The 20,694-nt window shown below is 43.7% G+C and overlaps 1 protein-coding gene across 2 annotated transcripts in view; it reads right to left on the reverse strand.

The window, feature by feature from the left end:
* The window catches only part of F13A1 (coagulation factor XIII A chain), a 274,594-nt gene that overhangs the window by 113,242 nt on the left and 140,658 nt on the right, over positions 1-20,694 (reverse strand). For both annotated transcript variants that reach the window (XM_029590598.1, XM_029590599.1), the window contains exon 7: positions 18,675-18,849. In XM_029590598.1, coding sequence (XP_029446458.1) covers positions 18,675-18,849 — 175 coding nt within the window. The remainder of the gene's footprint in view (positions 1-18,674; positions 18,850-20,694) is intronic.

The raw sequence follows: 20,694 nt of genomic DNA on the forward strand, positions 1-20,694 counted from the left end.
GCTGCCGCACCTCTTATGTTTTTAACATGGGGGTCTTTCTGCCACTCTGCCATGCTGCCATACAACAGAATTTACATCTGGGGCGTCTTGCTGCCACTCTGCCTTTACACCTTGTGGTGTTCTTGACCCTGTGGGTGGCTGCTTTGCACCACTCATGGTGTCTTGTGGTCTTCACGCCACTCTTTATGCTGCTTCATCATTCTTCTATTGGTGCCCTGGGTTTTTTTCTGCCACTTTTGCTGCTTCCCCCCCACCCCTTAATGGTGCCTTATTATGTTCTTCCACTCTTGGGACCACTTTGTCCCCTCCTATTCTGCCTTTGGGGGCTCATTCCATTGCTGGTGCCCTCTTTTGGAGCCTTGGGATGTTCTTCCCACTCTTGCTGCTGCTTTGCTCCTCTCACAGTGCCCTGGAGAGGAGCAAAGGTAGCCTTGGGCTACCTTTTCTGTCCCAATACGGTGCCTCAGGCTATTCCTGCCACTTTTTGTGTCATTTTGCCATAGTCTTGGTGCCTATGAGTTCTCTTCCTCCTTCTGATGATGTCTGTGCACAAGTTTCATTAGAACTGATTAGAAATATCCAATTATGAAGCTCAAAATAGGCTGCATTGATTTCCCATTGAAGTTAATGGAAAACGAAAAAAGAAATGGAAAAAATAAACATTTTTTTTCATTGGAAACAAACCAAATGAATGGAGGGGACCTACTAAACAAATGAACCAAAACAAAAATTTTGCCTCTGCATATCCCTAGAGCACATTGGCTGGGCAGCTTGCAATGTTGAGTACTGTACTCACATCAGCTGTTGCTGGTTGTAGCTGGAACAGTTTTCAGTAAAGTCTTTTTAGTGTGCAATTGGCTGGTTTAATTCTGGCTTGGGGTTAAGATAAGAAATATTTTCCACTACTCGGACACATTAACATCTGAATCACAATCCACAGGTAGAATAATAATTACTCAGAAATAAAGAGATCTTGCAGCCAACAGGGACTGGGCAGTAGACACCCTCACTGACATGAACAACAAACGTGTACTGTAAGTGTTAATAGTGTGGGGATCGGCAGCCCTTCCATAGCCCAGCTGCATGTTACAAAAAGGTGTTTGCAGAGATTTACTAAATATAGCATCTGTATCAGACTACAATTTTAACGTTTTCAATTCAGGACTTGTGTCTCAAAATTAAGAACAACTGTTCCAATGCTAACTGCAGAATTACTATAACAATGCCTCATCTCAATTAGTTGTGATCTTCCTCCCCTTTTCAGAATCTGAGGTCAAGGTTAAATGCTTGCACACTACTAAGAAGGAAAGCCCTTGAGCAGAAGAGTCCTTCAGTTAACATGTGGGTGGGTGGGAGCCGTGGTTGTTCATCTGTTTGTTTGCCTTTTCTTACATTATTTCTAATGCTAAGTGCTGAATCTTAATCAGAAACTAGGACAGATGTGAAAGTATGCGATATGGTGTGAACAAATGTTTTTGGTTCTGGTAACTGTAATCTTATCTTCCCTTTTCTGTTACAGAATGTAATGAAAAACCATTCCCTCTTCTAGTAGTGACTAAAAAGGAGAGTGTCACACTCAGTGCCAGGGCTTAGTGCAAAGTTTTGCCAGACCCTGGCATGGATTCTCCAAATGGCGGGAGGAATGTTTATCTCCAGGGCCCATGGTGTTGTGCAAAAGTCTCTCTGTGTATATAAGCTCAATCTCTCTGACTCTAAGATGTCCAAGACCCAATAAACAGGCTGGAATCTAGAGTTGGGTGTTCCTGTAGGGCCCCATTAAAATCCTTACTAAGCTGTGGCCTGAAGAAAGGTTATGAATTTAGAGCAGGAGGAAGAAACATACCATCCCTCTGACTGGACCCCTATGTGAGGCTGTTGCAGTAGATGTTTTCTGTGTCTTTATAAGATAGAGACGCTTAGAGAAGTTGTAGAGTTTTGAGTTGGAAGGATAAGAGAGAGGAGTGTTCTGTTTATTTCCTTTTAGTTTTCTGGAGAAAACCTAGGCCCAGATCACTGGATTTCTGGAAAGTTAAGAAACGTTTTGAGTGATTTCACCAGTTGAGGTTGGAGAGGAAATTTCAATTTGGAGTTTCAGTTGAAATGACGTTTTTTATTTTTCTGCCCTTCCTTTACTTTCAGTTGGGGGGGGGGGGGGGGGAGTTGGTTTTGTTTTGCTCAGCTGAGTCTCTCAAAGAGATTCAGCACCTACATGGCAGAAATCTCAAAGGAGGTAAGGATACTCATCCAGTATCCAAGGGAAGAAAAGAAGCAGGAGAGAGGAGAACAGTGGCGCCCTACCAGGGTTTGCCACTAGAGATGTGCATTCGTTTTGAACGTATGCGCAATCCGCAATGGATAAGTCCCTATTCTAGACTTGATTTGTTTTATGTCTGAAAATGTTCATATTGTTTTACTGTTGCACAACTGCTATGAAAATATATAATGTTCACATAGTTTTACCGTCGCTCAACTGCTAAGATAAAGAAATAATCTGTAAATCGTTATGATGGCTCTACCGAATGACGGTACATACAACTCAATAAATAAATAAATAAATAAATTTGTGGGTTCGTGAAACACATGGCGAACCCCCACAAATGCAACATATCATTACTGAATTTACCCCCACCCTCCTGACCCCCCAAGTCTTGCCAAAAGTCCCTGGTGGTCCAGCAGGGGTCCAGGAGCGATCTCCTGCACTTGGGCCGTTGGCTGCCAGTATTCAAAATGGCACTGATAGCCTTTGACCTTACTATGTCACAGGGGCTACCGATGACATTGGTTGGCCCCTGTCACATGGTAGGCGCAATGGACGGCCCACGATGGCACTCTCAACGTCAAACTCCTTAAACCACAAGTCAAACAAAATTATAAACCCATAGAATTAAAGTATCGACCACCTTATAATTTTGAAATACTAAAAGACAAACTAGAAGAAAAACTAACAGATATTGACTACAACAACTGCAGTTCAGCTAAGGAAACATGGTTAGACTCAACCAAAAAAATAGCTGATGAAATAAATCCTATCAAATCAATATGAAAAAAAGACTCAAAACAAAATAATCCCTGGCATAACGAAAAAGTAAAAAATGCAAAGAGGACTCTCAGGACAATAGAAAAAAGATGGAGAAAACACAAAACAAACGAAACCCTAACTAAATACAGAAAACATCTGGCTTTCTACAAACAACTAACCCTTAATGTAAAAAAAGAATACTATAGCAATAAAATAGAAAAGTTTGCTAACAACTCAAGCACCTTATTCTCAATAATATCAAATCTCACCAATGACAAATAAAAATCACCTCAAAATCTACGAGAATCAAAATGTAACAAAATTGCCAAATTCTTCAGTGACAAAATTACAAACTTAAGAACCAAACTACCTAATACTACCAAACAAGAAATAAAAATGCAAAAAAGAGACGTTGACCAATGGTCGTCATTTATTGAGATATCCGAGATGGAAATCAAATCCATGCTAAAAAACCTAAACCCGGCTCCACACATAATCGACTCAATACCAACAATGGACCTAAAAAACAGCTAACACAGTCTCCCCAACACTAGCTAAGATCATAAACCTATCCCTAGATGAAGGAACAATGCCAGATATATTGAAAGGGGCAATTATTAAACCAATCATAAAGAAAAAAAACAGTGACCCCCTTGATCCTGAACAACTACCGCCCAGTCTCAAATCTTCCCTTACTAGCCAAACTAATAGAAAAAACAGTACAGAAACAGCTAGCTGAGCACCTAGATAATAATAACATACTGTACCCATCACAACATGGATTTCGCAAGCACTACAGCACTGAAACACTACTTCTCTCACTAACAGATAACATTCTAAGAGGTTTTGATAGTGGTAAACATTACATTCTAATAATGCTAGACTTATCAGCAGCATTCGACACAGTAAACCATAAAATACTACTAAAAAGATTAGAAGAAATTGGACTACACAGCAAAACAATAAATTGGTTCAGTTCATACCTAGATAATAGATACTTTCATGTTCAGATCAACAATGTATTATCAGAAAAAATCAATTTCAAAACAGGAGTACTGCAGGGATCAGCCCTGTCCGCAACCCTCTTTAATATATACATGTTGCCCTTATGCCATCTACTAGCAGGATTGGGAATCCTACATTACATTTACGCAGATGATATTCAACTAATTCTACCAATCAAGGACACAATAGAGAAAATGTTAAACCTAGCTAACATGTACCTAGACATAATAAAACAATTACTATACCAAATGGAACTTGTGATTAACATCGAAAAAACAGAATTTCTACACTTAGATCGAAAAAATATCGAAATCATTCAAACCCCAATAATACTCAAAAACAACCAGAAAATTGACTTAGCTGAAAATGTACGGAACCTTGGAATAATAATGGACCCAGAAATCAATCTAAAACAAAACATATCTCTAAAAGTAAAAGAAGGCTATGCAAAACTCATGATCCTCAGAAAACTAAAACCACTACTAACACCAACTGATTTCAGAACAGTACTTCAGGCGCTGATTTTCTCCAGTACTGACTACTGTAATGCACTTTTACTAGGATTCCCGAATACAACATTAAGGCCACTTCAAATACTTCAAAACACAGCAGCTAGAATATTAACCGGAAAAAGAAGGAGGGACCACATAACTGAAACACTTGCGGAACTACATTGGCTACCCATTGAGCACAGAATAAAATACAAAGCCTTATGTACCATACATAGACTAATACATGATGAAAAAGCGGACTGGCTAAACACGGCATTACGAGTACACGTCCCACACAGAAACCTTCGCTCAGCAAACAAAGCACTCTTAACCATTCCTTCAGTAAAAACAGCGAGACTAACCCAAGTGAGAGATAGGGCCTTATCTTTAGCAGGCCCCACACTTTGGAACACAATGCCTCTAGAGATCAGATTGCAAAGAGATCTCAAAATCTTTAAGAAAAGTTTAAAAACATGGTTTTTTAAACATGCATTTTTAAAAGCGACAGGAGAATAGAAAATATACAGGAAGAGGCAAAAGAACACCAGCACACAGCACTATTCTCAGAAATGTGCATTATAATAGCCTAACAATTCTATTTCACAACAAACGTAAGTGTAAAACACAGAGATTATGAATTTTACCGGGAATAGTACCTTTCAGGTACAACTGGTCATTCATTACCTTTATCACTAAACAATTGACTATCTTATAATGATTTTTGTAACCGGACCTTTTGTGGCACCTGTTAGAATGTACTATAGTACGCACTCACCTACCTTAATTTATGTGCCTACATGTAAACCGTCACGATGGTATATAACTTAGCGACGGTATAGAAAAGATTTTAAATAAATAAATAATAAATATTCTGAAAAGACACCAGCAGGAATCCTTCAAGTGCGATGGAGGAAGAGAGGAGCAGTGAATAATTTATATCAAGTCATTTCCAGGGTATTCTAATTGGGATCTAAATTGGGAAGACCACCTCTCCAGATCTCGTAATCTTGGGAGGTTCCCCACATTTCCTCAAGAATAGGAAGGAAACAATGCTCCTTCTAATTTTTGAAAGACTACATGTGCAAACATTTTCTTTCATGCAAGCTTTTAATCAGCCAAGATCAAATCTGTGTGCTGTAAGCCAGTATAATGCAAATAATATTGCGATGGCGTGTGTGCACTATGTTTTGCCATGTGCGCAAAGTTCGTGACCTGGGTGTGTACACTCACGTGCACAGCTTAAAGTGGACAGTGGAAGGAACCATTTTGCTGAGAGGGTTACATGGATCACAGAAACCAAAGATTCACTCAGATTTACAAATTGACTGTTTACTGGATGTGTTATGAAAGAGACTTGTACAGAGTGCCAGATTTCTAGTTTGAAATGATTCATCAGTAAACTTGTGTTGGAAGACCAGCTTTGCATCCAGCTTCATTACCAGCACCCACTATAGAAACAGTAACTTAATGCCCAGGGTCCTTATGAAGAATCCTATATTTCGGGGCTTAAAAGGGACTGAGTTACCTAGGAGGACATTTAGCCCCAGGGGTTGCGCGTGTGCCCTGTGAACTCCTGCAATGGACCCCAGTCCAGGTGTTACAATACCAAAATAAAAGTTTATGGTCAGACTTGGTCTATAGTAATGACCAAACACTTTTTTTTTTCTCTAGTTACATCCATAATCTTTCCCAAACTCCAATTACAAATTTCAGCTCTTGACACTTAATCTGTAATTTTTCCCCAAGGGTTCCCTTCCTTCCAGGTGGTGAGAAAATAGGCTGCAATGGATCTCCTACTCTGGCAGTTCTCCCTTCCCAAAATACCTGTGGCCCCACTGCCTGTCTCCACAGTCTCCAAACCTCTCCATCCTATTCTTCTGCGATAAAGACCCCTGTGTGAGGCCTCAAAACCCTCCTCCTTTCTCCAGATGAAAAGTCTTTGTGCTCTCAACTCTCTTTTCAGCTGTTACTTAGATCTTTCCGGCTGGAAGATCCCAAAAATCACACAGCAGAGGAAACCAAATCATCTTCTTTCCCCACACCTCTCTTGAGCAGGAAGGGTGGGCATAAATTTCATCCTGAACTTTACAAACTACTTAAAAAATATACAACACTGACAGCTATAATCTAACCACTATGTATGAGCCATAATGGTGGGGGTTTTTTTTTCTCATTTCCTAGCATAACTCAGTAAAGAGTTGCAACCTACACTGGCTGAGGCCAAGGGAACCAACGTAAATAAATCCTTCTCATTCCAACTCTAACTCCATGTTGAAGCCAGTATTTATCTGCTGGTAAGCAGGGAGGAGCCTAACACTGCTGTAACCTCAAATGGGTGTGCTGTGGCAAATGGTATGCTTACTAACTACTTCACTGAAAGGTCCTAACACCAGGCACCCTACTAATGACATTGGGGTGCTACAACAATATTTAAGATCATACACAGGATATATTGAACTTTACTTAGCTGGAATTAAATTTTGGTCAGTCCTTGGTCACTGAGAGATCTATATTCAGCCGCTACCTGGCTGAACAAGTTAGTCAGATAAACATATCTGCTAACTTGGCCAGTTTATCCAGCTATCCTATAGACCTGCTCAATTGCAGTTCTATCTTATCCGGCTAACTTAGCTGAATAAGGCTGAATATTGGCACTTATCTGGCTAAATTAATCGGATAAGTAGCTACACGAAGGAATGCCTCTGTCAGGGTTGCCAGTTGTCAGGATTTTCCCTGGATAGTACTGAATTAAAGGCAGCATCCGGAAGCCAATCAGAGAACTAAAATGTCTGGAACCCTCCAGTCCAGTGCAACAGATATATATCGATATTACCTAGCTCAGTGCTTCTCAGCAAGATTCATCCTTGGCTGCGGAAGTCTCGCTCTCTCCCCCATCCTCCCTCAAACCAGCATGTGACATGAGGAGGAGGCACAGAAATATCCACTGCACAAGGAGGGAGCTGAGCCGTATATAAACAAAGAAAAATGCAGCTGCTGCTATCCGCACTGCTGCCGCCATCGTGAGAACCATAGCTAGCCTATGTCTCATATGACCTCGACCATAGGTCCCATCAACCTTGGGACACTATCTCTCTCCTAAATTGGCTGAAGAGCTGCTTCCCTTCCACTTGAAACAGCTTTTGGGCAAGAACTGCTGTGCCTGCTCCTAATGTCCCGCCTACCATCTGGGCTGTCCCTGAAGTGGTGGTAGGGAGATCCAAATCGGGACAAAAATAAAAAATCAGCGCTGCTGCCCAGCTCAAAGAAAGCTTCTCAACCCCTCCCTCTACCTCCTCCTCCCTCTCCCCCCACCCCGGCAGTCAGGAACACTGTAGCCTGTACAGCTGCAACAAGCGGCAGTGGCCTTCCACACTCCCTGCCCCAGAGGGGCCCACAGAGCCACAAGAAGCAGCATCGGCCCCCCATCCTAGCAGTTATGAGGGGCGCAGCCTGAAAAACTGAATGAAATCACATCAGCCTTTGGCTCACCTCCACATCTGCTCCGGCACTCAGAAGTGTTACTTTTACTGCTCACGGGACGGCCCCCAAGGAAATGATGCTGCTCCTGCCCTGCTCCTAGGTGCGCGCGCCAAGCTATAAAGGCCCCGCAGTGGGAATCCAAGCTCTCTGTGCCTCCTGATGACGTCACATGGCCGGGTATTTAAACCCTGGACGTGCAACCCAGCACTGCCTCAGCAAAAGTTTGCCTGTCCTTTCTTTTGTACAGCTTCGTCCAAGTCTGTCTACAGCCTGCCTTGCTTCATCCCAGCCTGCCTTGCCTTCGTCCAAGCCTGCCTCATCTTCAGCGTCAGCCACAGTCTTCAGCCTGTCTTCATCTTCAGCCTCAGCTGTAGAGATGTGAATCGTGTCCTCGATCGTCTTAACGATCGATTTCGGCTGGGAGGGGGAGGGAATCGTATTGTTGCCATTTGGGTGTGTAAACTATCGTGAAAAATCGTTAAAATCGTGAGCCGGCACACTAAACCCCCCTAAAACCCACCCCAACCCTTTAAATTAAATCCCCCACCCTCCCGAACCCCCCCCCCAAATGCTTTAAATTACCTGGGGATCCGGCAGTGGTCCAGAACGGCGGCGGTCCGGAACGGTCCCCTCAATAGAATCGTGTTGTCTTCAGCCGGCGCCATTTTTCAAAATGGCCGCCGCAAAATGGCGGCGGCCATAGACAAAAACGATTCGACGGAGGAGGTCGTTCCGGACCCCTGCTGGACTTTTGGCAAGTCTTGTGGGGGTCAGGAGGCCCCCCAAGCTGGCCAAAAGTTTCCTGGGAGTCCAGCGGGGTTCCGGGAGCGATTTCTTGCCGTGAATCGTTTTCGTACGGAAAATGGCGCCGGCAGGAGATCGAGTGCAGGAGGTCGTTCAGCGGCGGTCCGGAACCCCCGCTGAACGACCTCCTGCAGTCGATCTCCTGCCAGCGCCATTTTCCGTACGAAAACGATTCGCGGCAAGAAATCGCTCCCGGAACCCCGCTGGACTCCCAGGAAACTTTTGGCCAGCTTGGGGGGGCCTCCTGACCCCCACAAGACTTGCCAAAAGTCCAGCGGGGGTCCGGAACGACCTCCTCCGTCGAATCGTTTTTGTCTATGGCCACCGCCATTTTGCGGCGGCCATTTTGAAAAATGGCGCCGGCTGAAGACAACACGATTCTATTGAGGGGGCCGTTCCGGACCGCCGCCGTTCTGGACCACCGCCGGATCCCCAGGTAATTTAAAGCATTGGGGGGGGGGGGGGTTCGGGAGGCTGGGGGATTTAATTTAAAGGGTCGGGGGTGGGTTTTAGGGGGTTTTAGTGTGCCGGTTTTCCTGCCCTCCCCCTTCCCCCGATTTATGATTTTTTAACGATAAATCGGGGGAATTGGTATTGTATCGTGGCCCTAACGATTTTTTGACGATTTAAAATATATCGGACGATATTTTAAATCGTCAAAAAACGATTCACATCCCTACTCAGCTGCAGTCTTCAGTCTGCTTTCATCTTCAGCGTCAGCCACAGTCGTCAGCCTGTCTTTGTCCAGCCTTGCTTCATCTTCAGCCTAGCCTGCCCTTTGACTCTGTCCATAGTTACAGACTTCTGGACCTTCTCTTAGTCTGGCATGAGCAAAGACTCGTTCACCCACTGTCAGCACAGCCCTTAGGGCTCTGCCCCCGAGGTTGTGTCAATTGCGCCAAGGCAGGAAGAGCTCACCCTTACGTCGCTCACACAAGAAGCAGCGCAGTCGCAGAGCCACAATAAGCAGCGTTGTCCTCTCATTCTTCTTTCCCATCTCAGAAGGAGTACGACCTACATAGTCGCAAGAAGCATCGGCCTCTCCAACCCTCCAGCAGTTAGAAGGAGTGATGCCCATGAGGTTGAAAGAGGCACATCAGCCTCCCCCTCCCCCTTCCCACAGTTATGGGCAGGAGCAGCAGGGCCCGGAGACTAGGAGAAAACGGAAGTGTCTGGTGGCTGTGCTATCTGAATGGAGGAGGCCGATTTTGCTGCTGCCCCTTGTTCTTCTAGAGGGGAAAACCAAATAAAAGAGCATGAGAGACAGAGTGTGTATGTGTATAAATGATTGCACATGAGAGACAGATTGTGTGTGTATGTATAAATGATTGAGCATGTGAGACAGAACATGTGTGTATCTAGATGATTGAGCATATTAGCAGAGCATGTATGTGTGTATGATTGAGCATGCAAAACACAACCAGTGTGTATGTATAAATGATTGAACATGAGAGACAGAGTGTGTGTGTGTGTGTGTGTGTATGACTGAGCATTGGAAACAATGTATGTGTGTGTATATGATTGATCATGAGAGACGGCATCTGTGTGTGTATATGACTGAGCAATGGAGATTGCTTATGTGTATGTGGGTATGATTCACCATGAGAGACAGAGTGTGTGTGTGTGATTGAGCATGTGAAAGAGTTTGTAAGTGTATGTGTGCATGATTGAGCATATGAGAAAGATGCTGCATGTGCATCAATATGATTGAGTATGTGAGACAGCATGAATGTGTGTGTATGATTGAGCATGCAAAACACAGCCAGTGTGTACGTATAAATGATTGAATATGAGAGACAGAACATGTGTTTATATATATTTATTATTTTTATATACAGACATTTGATCTCAGTTGAGATATCACACCAGTTTACATTCAGGTACTGTAGGTATTTCTCTATCCTCAGAGGGCTTATAATGTAAGTTTTTGTACTTAAGGCAATGGAGGGTAAAGTGACTTGCCCAAGATCACAAGGAGCAACAGCAGGGCTTGAACCCTGGTCTCCTGGTTCATAGTCCACTGCTCTAACCACTAGTCTATGTGAGACACAGCAGATCCATGTGTGTATGTATATTGTTGAGCATAAGAAACAGCTAATGTGTGTATATGATTGACCATGAGAGACAGAGCATGTGTGTGATTGAGCATGAGAGACAGCATGTGCACATGGATTATTGTGCACATGGATGATTGAGCATGTGAAATGGAGTATGTAGTTGTGTGTGTATGACTGAGCATGTGAGACAGATGCTGTGTGTGTATCTATATGACTGAGCATGTGAGACAGATGCTATGTGTGTATCTATATGATTGAGCATGTGAGACAAAGTCTTTGTCTATGTTTATATGATTGAACATGTGAGACAGAGCATGTGTGTATATCTATTTGACTGAGCATGTTAGAGAGCCAGTGTGTGCGTGTGTATATATAAATATGATTGAGCATGTGTGACAGAGCATGTGTATGTGTGGGTGTGTATATGTAAATATGATTAAGCATGTTTGGGAGAAGAGAAATTTTGTGTGCAACAACCCCATTCCCTGCAAATCCACCACAATCTTAGGGCATATGGAAATCAAAAGTTCCCAGTTATGGAATAGCGGGTTGGTTTTTTTTTTTAATTCTTATTAGTTTTAATTTATTGGAAGTTATTTGATGTATCTAATGATTTGAAATATTTTATTGCTATTTGGAATAATTTTATATGTTTATAATTATTGGATGTTCTATTCATCAACTACTTAGAAATATGTATTCATATTATTAATATTGTTGTACTATTATGATTGATGGTTTATATCTCTTGATTGTATTATTTGATGTTTTATATGGAATGGTGATATTTCTGTTTTTTCCATAGTTGCACTGCATACAGTCTGCCCTGTTGTAGTTTCCAGTTCAGTTTTTGTCAGTACGTTTCTGTTTATACTTAATGATCTCTTCATTCTGTATTTGGTGAGAGTCTGTCTGTGCTCTGCACATGTGAGTGAGTTAAAGTATTTAGATATTGTGTAGTTTCTGTATAGGAATCTATAGCAGCCTGGATTGTTCTATTTTCCTAATAGGAGGCATACTGGTGTTTTAGGGCCTGGTGTAATATTTGCAGTGTTGCCTTTTCATAGGTAGGGTTTTTACTAATTGAGTGCTGGCAGATAGTGCTGTTTTGGTTTTGGAGGTCTACTATAATGTAATTGTAATTAATTCAATCTACTCATGGCTTTATAGGGATGTGCAGCCAAAACCATTTCGTTGCATTCGTGATACGTATTCATCGGGGGTCATTTCCGTTGCATTCGGACGTATGGAGAATCCGATATGTTGATATGTCAATACGTTTTCCGGTTCCCATTAAAATCAATGGGGGAAGGATTCCCAGCCTATTTTTGGCTGCAGAATTGGGGTTTTATTATCAATTTTCATGAAACTTCTGGGGAGCAATCATCACAACAAGAAAAGAGCTCCAAGGTACTTAGACTGTGGCAAAGTGGCACCAAAGTGGCATGAATAGCCTAAGGCACTGGAAAGGTGCAAAGGGGTACCAGAAGTGGCAAGAGTGCTTTAACAGAGACACAAAGCAGCAGTGAGAATGTCAAAACCACACCACAGCTTCAAAAGAGAGCACCGATAGCAGATGCATGAACCATCGAAGGCAGCACGACAGGCAAAGCGGTAAGACAAGTAGCATTGACATCCAACAGCACAATGAAGGGGGGAACATAGCAAGCAGATAGACTAGCACCAACACACTGAGGAACCATGAGAGTGGCAAGAACACCACAAGAAGTTAAGTGAGTCATCTGGTGTATGGCAGCAAAGCAGAGTGGCAGAAAGCTGATAGGGGCAAGACAGGCTGGCAGAATGGAGGTAGTCTGGTCCCTGTGGTTTTGATAGGGGAAAGACAGGTTGGCCCAGGAGACTTTCCTTTGAGCAGGAAAGGACTCCCTAGAACAGGTTCACCCCTAGAGTGGGGTGTTTCTGTTGGCGTCTAGTGAATACCGTTGGCGTCTAGTGAATACCGTTTGCATCTAGTGAATTCTGTTGGCGTCTAGTGAATACCGACTGTACTTACGCACTTCAGCTGATGACAAAGGAACTTGAAGAGCTCTCAGAAATAAGAATACTGCTACTCAAGTCCAAATCTGCAATATCAACCTATGTTGATTTTGTACCGTACAGTGCCTCTGTAAACAATGGGAAAACAGAGGATGAACTAGAGTACAACTACCTCCAGTTTTCTATAGCACTAGAAACATTAATGTAGCAACAAAGAAACAGCTTGGGAAAATGGCCCGTATTATGAAGGTCATGAAAACTATATCCTAGCTCCAAGCTGGACAGACAGGCACAGCGTTAGAGGTCGAGCCCTGGTAGGGACATAAGGCCTGGATGAACAAGCAGAGCAATCGAGATCAAACACGTGTAGGAACACAAGGCCCGGACTGACAGGCACAGCAGTCGAGGACAGAGGTCAATCCCACCTAGGGACACAAGGCCTGCATGAACAGGCACAGCAATCGAGGTCAAACACTTGTAGAAACACAAGGCTCGGACTGACAGGCACAGCAGTCGAGGACAGAGGTCAATCCCACCTAGGGACACAAGGCCTGGATGAACAGGCACAGCAATCGAGGTCAAACACTTGTAGGAACACAAGGCCCGGACTGACAGGCACAGCAGTCGAGAACAGAGGTCAATCCCACCTAGGGACACAAGGCCTGGATGAACAGGCACAGCAATCGAGGTCAAACACTTGTAGGAACACAAGGCCCGGACTGACAGGCAAAGCAGTTGAGGACAGAGGTCAATCCCACCTAGGGACACAAGGCCTGGAAGAACAGGCACAGCAGTCGAGGATAGAGGTCATCCCACCTAGGGACACAAGGACTGGATGGACAGGGATAGTAATTTTTTTTTCTTAATTTATTTATATTCTTATTTTCAAACGTTTCCAGGACTTCATAGTTGATTACACTCAGGTACTATAGGTATTTCCCTATCCCCAGAGGGCATACAATCTAAGTGAAACCCTTGTAGGACACAAGGCCTGGATGGACAGGCAAAGCAGTCGAGGACAGAGGTCATCCCACCTAGGGACAAAAGGCTTGGATGAACAAGCACAGCAATCGAGGTCAAACACTTGTAGGAACACAAGGCCTGGACTGACAGGCAAAGCAGTCAAGAACAAAGGTCAATCCCACCTAGGGACACAAGGCCTGGATGAACAGGCACAGCAGTCGAGGGCAGAGGTCAATCCCACCTAGGGACATAAGGCCTGGATGGACAGGGATAGTAATTTTTTTCTTTCTTAATTTATTTATATTCTTATTTTCAAACGTTTCCAGCACTTCATAGTTGATTACACTCAGGTACTTTAGGTATTTCCCTATCTCCAGAGGGCATACAATCTAAGTGAAAACCTTGTAGGACACAAGGCCTGGATGGACAGGCACAGCAGTCGAGGACAGAGGTCAATCCCTCCTAGGGACACAAGGCCTGGATGAACAGGCACAGCAATCTAGGTCAAACACTTGTAGGAACACAAGGCCCGGACTGACAGGCACAGCAGTCGAGAACAGAGGTCAATCCCACCTAGGGACACAAGGCCTGGATGAATAGGCACAGCAGTCGAGGACAGAGGTCAATCCCACCTAGCGACACAAGGCCTGGATGAACAGGCACAGCAATTGAAGTCAAACACTTGTAGGAACACAAGGCCCGGACCGACAGGCACAGCAGTCGAGGACAGAGGTCAATCCCACCTAGGGACACAAGGCCTGGATGAACAGGCACAGCAGTCGAGGGCAGAGGTCAATCCCACCTAAGGACACAAGGCCTGGAAGAACAGGCACAGCAGTCGAGGACAGATGTCAATCCCACCTAGGGACATAAGGCCTGGATGGACAGGGATAGTAATTTTTTTTTTTTCTTAATTTATTTATATTCTTATTTTCAAACGTTTCCAGCGCTTCATAGTTCATTACACTCAGGTACTGTAGGTATTTCCCTATCCCCAGAGGGCATACAATCTAAGTGAAAACCTTGTAGGACACAAGGCCTGGATGGACAGGCACAGCAGTCGAGGACAGAGGTCAAACCCACCTAGGGACACAAGGCCTGGATGAACAGGCACAGCAATCGAGGTCAAACACTTGTAGGAACACAAGGCCCGGACTGACAGGCAAAGCAGTCGAGGACAGAGGTCAATCCCACCTAGGGACACAAGGCCTGGATGAACAAGCACAGCAGTCGAGGACAGAGGTCAATCCCACCTAAGGACAGTAGGCCTGGATGAACAGGCACAGCAATTGAGGTCAAACACTTGAAGGAACACAAGGCCCGGACTGACAGGCAAAGCATCAGTTGCTATTTTTAAACATATTTAATTTTTAGATACCAACCAACATTTGTCCATAAAGAATCTAAGCTCAGAATATATGAATTGGGCTCTTTATTTTCATGCTTATCTAGCATGGCATTTTATGAACAAAGTGAAGCAGCTATTCCATAGCTATTCCATTGAAATCAATGGAGCCCCTTAAGATTCCCGATGGCCCTCCACAGAATTTCAGCAAATAGCACTACAAATAAATATGAAGCCACATCACTGCCTCTTCTTATGCATTGGGAATAACTGCAATTTAACAAATTACACGCTGTGGAGAGTCAATTTAATTGCATGTAAAACTACCAAGTCGTTAAACAGTATATTAAGTTCTGACAAGAGCATGAAATGCAAACATCCTGAGCACTGCAGAAAATGGCACGGTGCTATATCTTATTATATGTCTTATCCTTGTTATGAAGCTGCCAAATTCATGTTCTTACAGCTGTACACCGGATAGCATTTGCATTAATATTTACAGTACAAAGTGGGAGAAGCCAAACTCATAAAAGGCTTCTCCCATGAGCACAGAGAGGGTAACATTCCTGGATGAATAGCAATCCACACTCGAAATAAAATTGCACATCGCCACTGCCTTGTTAAATTCTCTGAGTAATTCCCCTACAGTTCCCATGTTCCCTTGAGATTAATGTCCATAAAGGCTCCAAAATGCTCTATGCTGGCTTTTATATAAACATTATTAATGCAATTTGGCTTCCTCTTATGCATGAGGCAGAGCAGTTTGTCCATGAATGTGGAGCAGGAATTATTTTTCAAGGCCTTCCTGCAGGGGAACAATATACTTTTAAGTCCAAGCATCCCACAAATTAAAACACCATAGAAAAGTGTTTGTTGTTCCCAAGGTACTTTGTACACCACTTTTTAACCTCCTTCAGAGAAGTGGTTGTTAAATTTGAGAATAAATAAATAAATAAATAAATAAAATGACTTTATCTTTACTCAGAGATTTTTAAGTTGCAAATAATCACAGAAGAATAAAAAGCCTATTAACAATTCATCCCACAAAACAGAGTTGGGAAACCTCCAGTCCTCGAGGGGTAGATTTGCTGCACACTGCTTCACTTGTATGCAAATCCTTCGCATGCATATTGATTAAGGATATCCTGAAAACCTAATTTGTGTGTGGTCCTCAAGGACTGGAGGTTCTCTTCCCCTGCTGTAGAAGTTGGATGGCATTTATAAACACTGCTTCGTCTTTTCCTTCTGCATCTCAGTATTAGAGGAGCAAACACTGACTTTAGTCTCAGTTACTTATTATTCTTCTGGATTCAAACCAATAGGAATTGATTTAATCTCTAGGCAAAATACTATTTACTTTCAAACCCAGTGGTTAGGTTTAGTTGTCTCTCAATACATGACCACTAACCAACTACCTGATGTCTCGCTCTTATTTTTCCAAAAAAGCATGTATAAAGATCTTGCATCGGTGGTGGACCCTTGGGCCGAGGTGGGGTTGATGCAACCCATAGGTGAAGACCTACGGGTCCCCACCACCGCCAGGTGAAGTGGGCTGAAGGTAGAGACCGCTGGAGCTTCACCTATACCAGTCCTCATTTCCCGCGGGTTGAGCCTTTGGGTGCTGGGGCCGGCAGGACTTAGGTGGGTCTCGAGGTTGGTTAGCGAAAGAGGTTGGCTCAGCCCAGAGACAGCAGACGATAGGTGGCATAGTCCTACCCTGGACTGGGCATGTTACTGGAACTCGGGCGCCAATGGAATGGAGAGTAGCTGGGGGAGCTCGAGCAAAGGTAGGCCGAAGCCTAATAAGTCCACGTCCAGGGAGTAGGCTAGGAGAGGCATCAATGACAGGCTTGGATCAGGGCCGGCGGCAAAGTGGAGGTTGTGGCAAGCAATGCTGAGTTCTGATCACGGAGAAGTCAATAGCGTTAGTCAATCAAGGCAATGGTCTGATCACGGAGAAGTCAATAGTGTAGTCAGGCATAGCGGAGGTCTGGGACTGGAGATAGGCAGTAGCATAATCAGGCATGGTGGAGATCTGGGTCTGGAGATAGGCAGAGGCGTAGTCAGGCATAGTAGAGGTCTGGTTCTGGAGATAGGCTGAAGCGTAGTCAAACAAAGGAAAGTCGATATCCATAGAATCAGTCCAAAACATAGACAGGGCAGGAACGAAGAAGACAGGAACCGGGAACAACGAAGGTCAGGAACGAAGAGTAGAGAGGATTTTCTAGCAGCAATGAGTACTCGAGTAGCGAGGAGACCTGTTCCAAAGGCAACACTATGGAGCGAGGCCTGAACTTAAATACACTGAAGAGTTTGATGTCATCATCTGGGGGCACGGCTAGGTTCCCGCCACAGGCCCTTCATAAGGATCAGTGATGCGTGCGCACGCGCCTAGGAAGGGTGGGGCGCGGGTAGTGGCGTCTCTCCGCAGACCATGCGGAGAGGCCCACCGAGCAATGGCATCTTGACCTGCAACACTGGGGACCATGGCAGAGCACCGGGCACCGGGGGTGGCCCGAGGTCAAAGCCGGCAGCCCACTGCCGCTAGCGAGAAGGACCTAGGAGCTGGAGTCTGTGTAAGAAGGTGAGGGGGCCGCACCGTGGGTCTGCTGTGGACTGCACACGTAACATAAAGGTTTACCAGGCATGCTAGTTCCAAAATTGACATGACTCGCAGATTCCATGTCTTGTTAAGACAGGACAAGGGTAGGTAATGCTGATCCTCATGGGTCACCCATCAGTCAAGTTTTCAGGATATCCCTAATGAACATGCATAAGAAATATTTGCATGCCCCCTGCCTCGGCTATATACAAATCTAGTTTATGCTTATTCATTAGGATTATCCTAAAAACCAGACTGATATGTGGCCTTCGAGGACTGGAATTGGCTACCCTTGATCTAGGATGTTAATGAGCGTAATACACAACATCAGCAGTCCATATCTCCTCTTGGATACTGCTATTACTGCAACGGTAACATGGAATAGACTTAGTTTTTGGGTACTTGCCAGGTTCTTATGGCCTGGATTGGCCACTGTTGGAAACAGGATGCTGGGCTTGATGGACCCTTGGTCTGACCCAGTATGGCATTTTCTTATGTTCTTATGTTCTTATCAAGAGAATTCCTTTCCTCTTCTCGCTGTCTCTGGCTCCTCTTTCTCTTCATTCTCAGAGAAAAATTCTCTTTTGCTTTTCTTGCTATCTGTCATAGAACCAAACTTCCTACAGGGGTCTTCATACATCTTCTGCTGGCAAAGACCATCTACTGCAATCCCAGAGAGATACACAGGACTGAAACCATTCCCTGCGTTAGGGACTGGCTGTGTCTTAAGTAAGGCACGGGGTCTTATACTAATAACATCACATGTAGACCAATTTGATTCTTGTATTTGTGATACCATTTTCCAGACTTAAAAAAGCAGAGGAACAGCTGCAAAAATAAAAAGAAAAAAAAAGAAAATCACCTCCTCATTTTTTATGTCAGTGTCATTCCAGTGTTATTTAATACTCACAGGTATTGAAGACTCCAGCAAAAACCCAACATTGTCCATAGCGCACTGGCAATCCTGAACTACGATACTCCAACATAATATCAACGCTTCCAGTCCAGGCAGAGGGTGGCACTCCATAAGTGTAATCATTTGACCAACTACCAGCAACTACACCCTGATCATCTTTAGCATTTACCTAATGAAAAAGAAAAACAGTATGTGTATGGAAATACGCTCATGCCAGCTTTTAAGACACTGATTCAAAACAAAGGACTCTAGCACTCAGAAACATGGTTAAAAGCATCCCAGGTGCTAAAAGTCCAAAGACACTGGTAAAAATTGTGCCAAGTATAATATCCTATAATAAAGCAGGCCTGCACACTAAGGCTCGTTGTTTCAATCTTTCCAAAGTCACCTTAACAAAAAGCTTGGAGGGATTGCAATGTATGCTTTAGGTTTCCTGATCCTTGGTGATATGCTGTATATCAAAATGGTGCCGACTGCACTGGTGGAAGGTGCCAAAGTGACGTCATTTTGAAACCATCCTCCAGGCAGATGGCACCATTTTAAAGTACAAGGATCTAGGCAAAGTGACTGGGCAATGCTCCTGCGCATTTATAATCAGGATCCAGGAAAGGGGTATGTAGGGGCTGGAGTAGGAAGGACCCAGTCCCAGCCCTAGCTCAGGCCTAGGCCTTAGTGCCAGACTCAAGCAGTTTTTTGGCTTAGGAAGGAACAGCCAAGGCCATGAGAAGACCATTTTGATTTTTTTTTGGTTTGAGTGCTTTTTTTATTTCATTTTTTGTCTTGTTTAAATTTTTTTTTCAGTTTAGCAAATGAACTGAACCAAAAAATATCATTAAACAAACTGAATAAAAATGAAAAAACAAACCAGACCAAAAATTATGGGGCTGCACATTCCTAAGCTTAGCATTCCTTACCCTTCCCACTTCTCATGAAGACAAACACCCTGTACCTTAAAAAAAAAAAACATCCTTGGTGGATTGGTGGGGGGGTCAGAGCTGCCCCTAGCGCCGGGCCCAATCAATGCAGTAATGATAGATTCATAGAAAAAACTTTTCAAAGCACCCCTACAAAGGGACATTGACTCAGAGAATAGACATAGTGACAAACAATAAACCTGAATTTTGTTTTCCCTTATCAATCCAGACATTTTTTAGCTTCTTTTGTGATTTGGACTTTGAAAGATTTTTCTCAGTTGTAATAAACCATTATTATTTGAACTCCACTCCAAGTGTCCAGCCTGTTTTGTTATAATCCAAAGAAGCACAATCCAAAACATCAAAGAGTGAGTACCTTTTTGAGAGCATCTAAGGGGAAAGTGATAGACTGTTAAAGGGTCCTCACCATAGTGAGCCTAGGGCCTGGGAGGCTTGTCCTCTCTGCTGGAAGAACCTTGGCACTCTGGCGGCCCCAAAAGACTGTGCAAACATGTGTAGAGAGCGAAAGCTAAGAGATAGAATAGCCCTTTGGACCGTTGTATAACCCTGCTATTCAGGAGATCCCCAAAGAGGGGGTTACTTGTAGTTTCAGAAAAGAAGGATGAATGTAGGGGTGTGCAGAAGAAACATGTTTGTTTCAGTTTTATAGGGCACCTCCATTTGGTTCATTAGTTTAACATGATTTTTTTTTTCATTTATTTCTTTTATTTGTTCATTTGTTTAATTAAAATCTGTGGGGGGAAGTATTTCAGCCTTTTTCAAGCTCCAAAATTAGGGTTTTCTCATCAATTCTAATAAAACTGATGGGTAGACATCGTCAGAAGGGTGAAGGCATGTTAACACAGCAAGACTATGTCACTGTGGCTCCAAAGGTGGCATGAATAGCCTAAGACACCACAAAGTGACAGGAGTACTTCAAGGCACTATACGACAAACAAAAGAGCAGCAAGGGAGAAGAATACCCCAAGGCTTCAAAAAAAAGACATCAATAACAGTAGCATGGACCTTTTAAGGCAGCATGAAAAGCAAGGTTGGACCAAGAGTGGCATCAACATACTAAGGCATCATGAAGGGGGAAC

This window comes from Rhinatrema bivittatum, chromosome 2, assembly GCF_901001135.1.
Source record: "Rhinatrema bivittatum chromosome 2, aRhiBiv1.1, whole genome shotgun sequence".
Lineage (NCBI taxonomy): Eukaryota > Metazoa > Chordata > Amphibia > Gymnophiona > Rhinatrematidae > Rhinatrema > Rhinatrema bivittatum.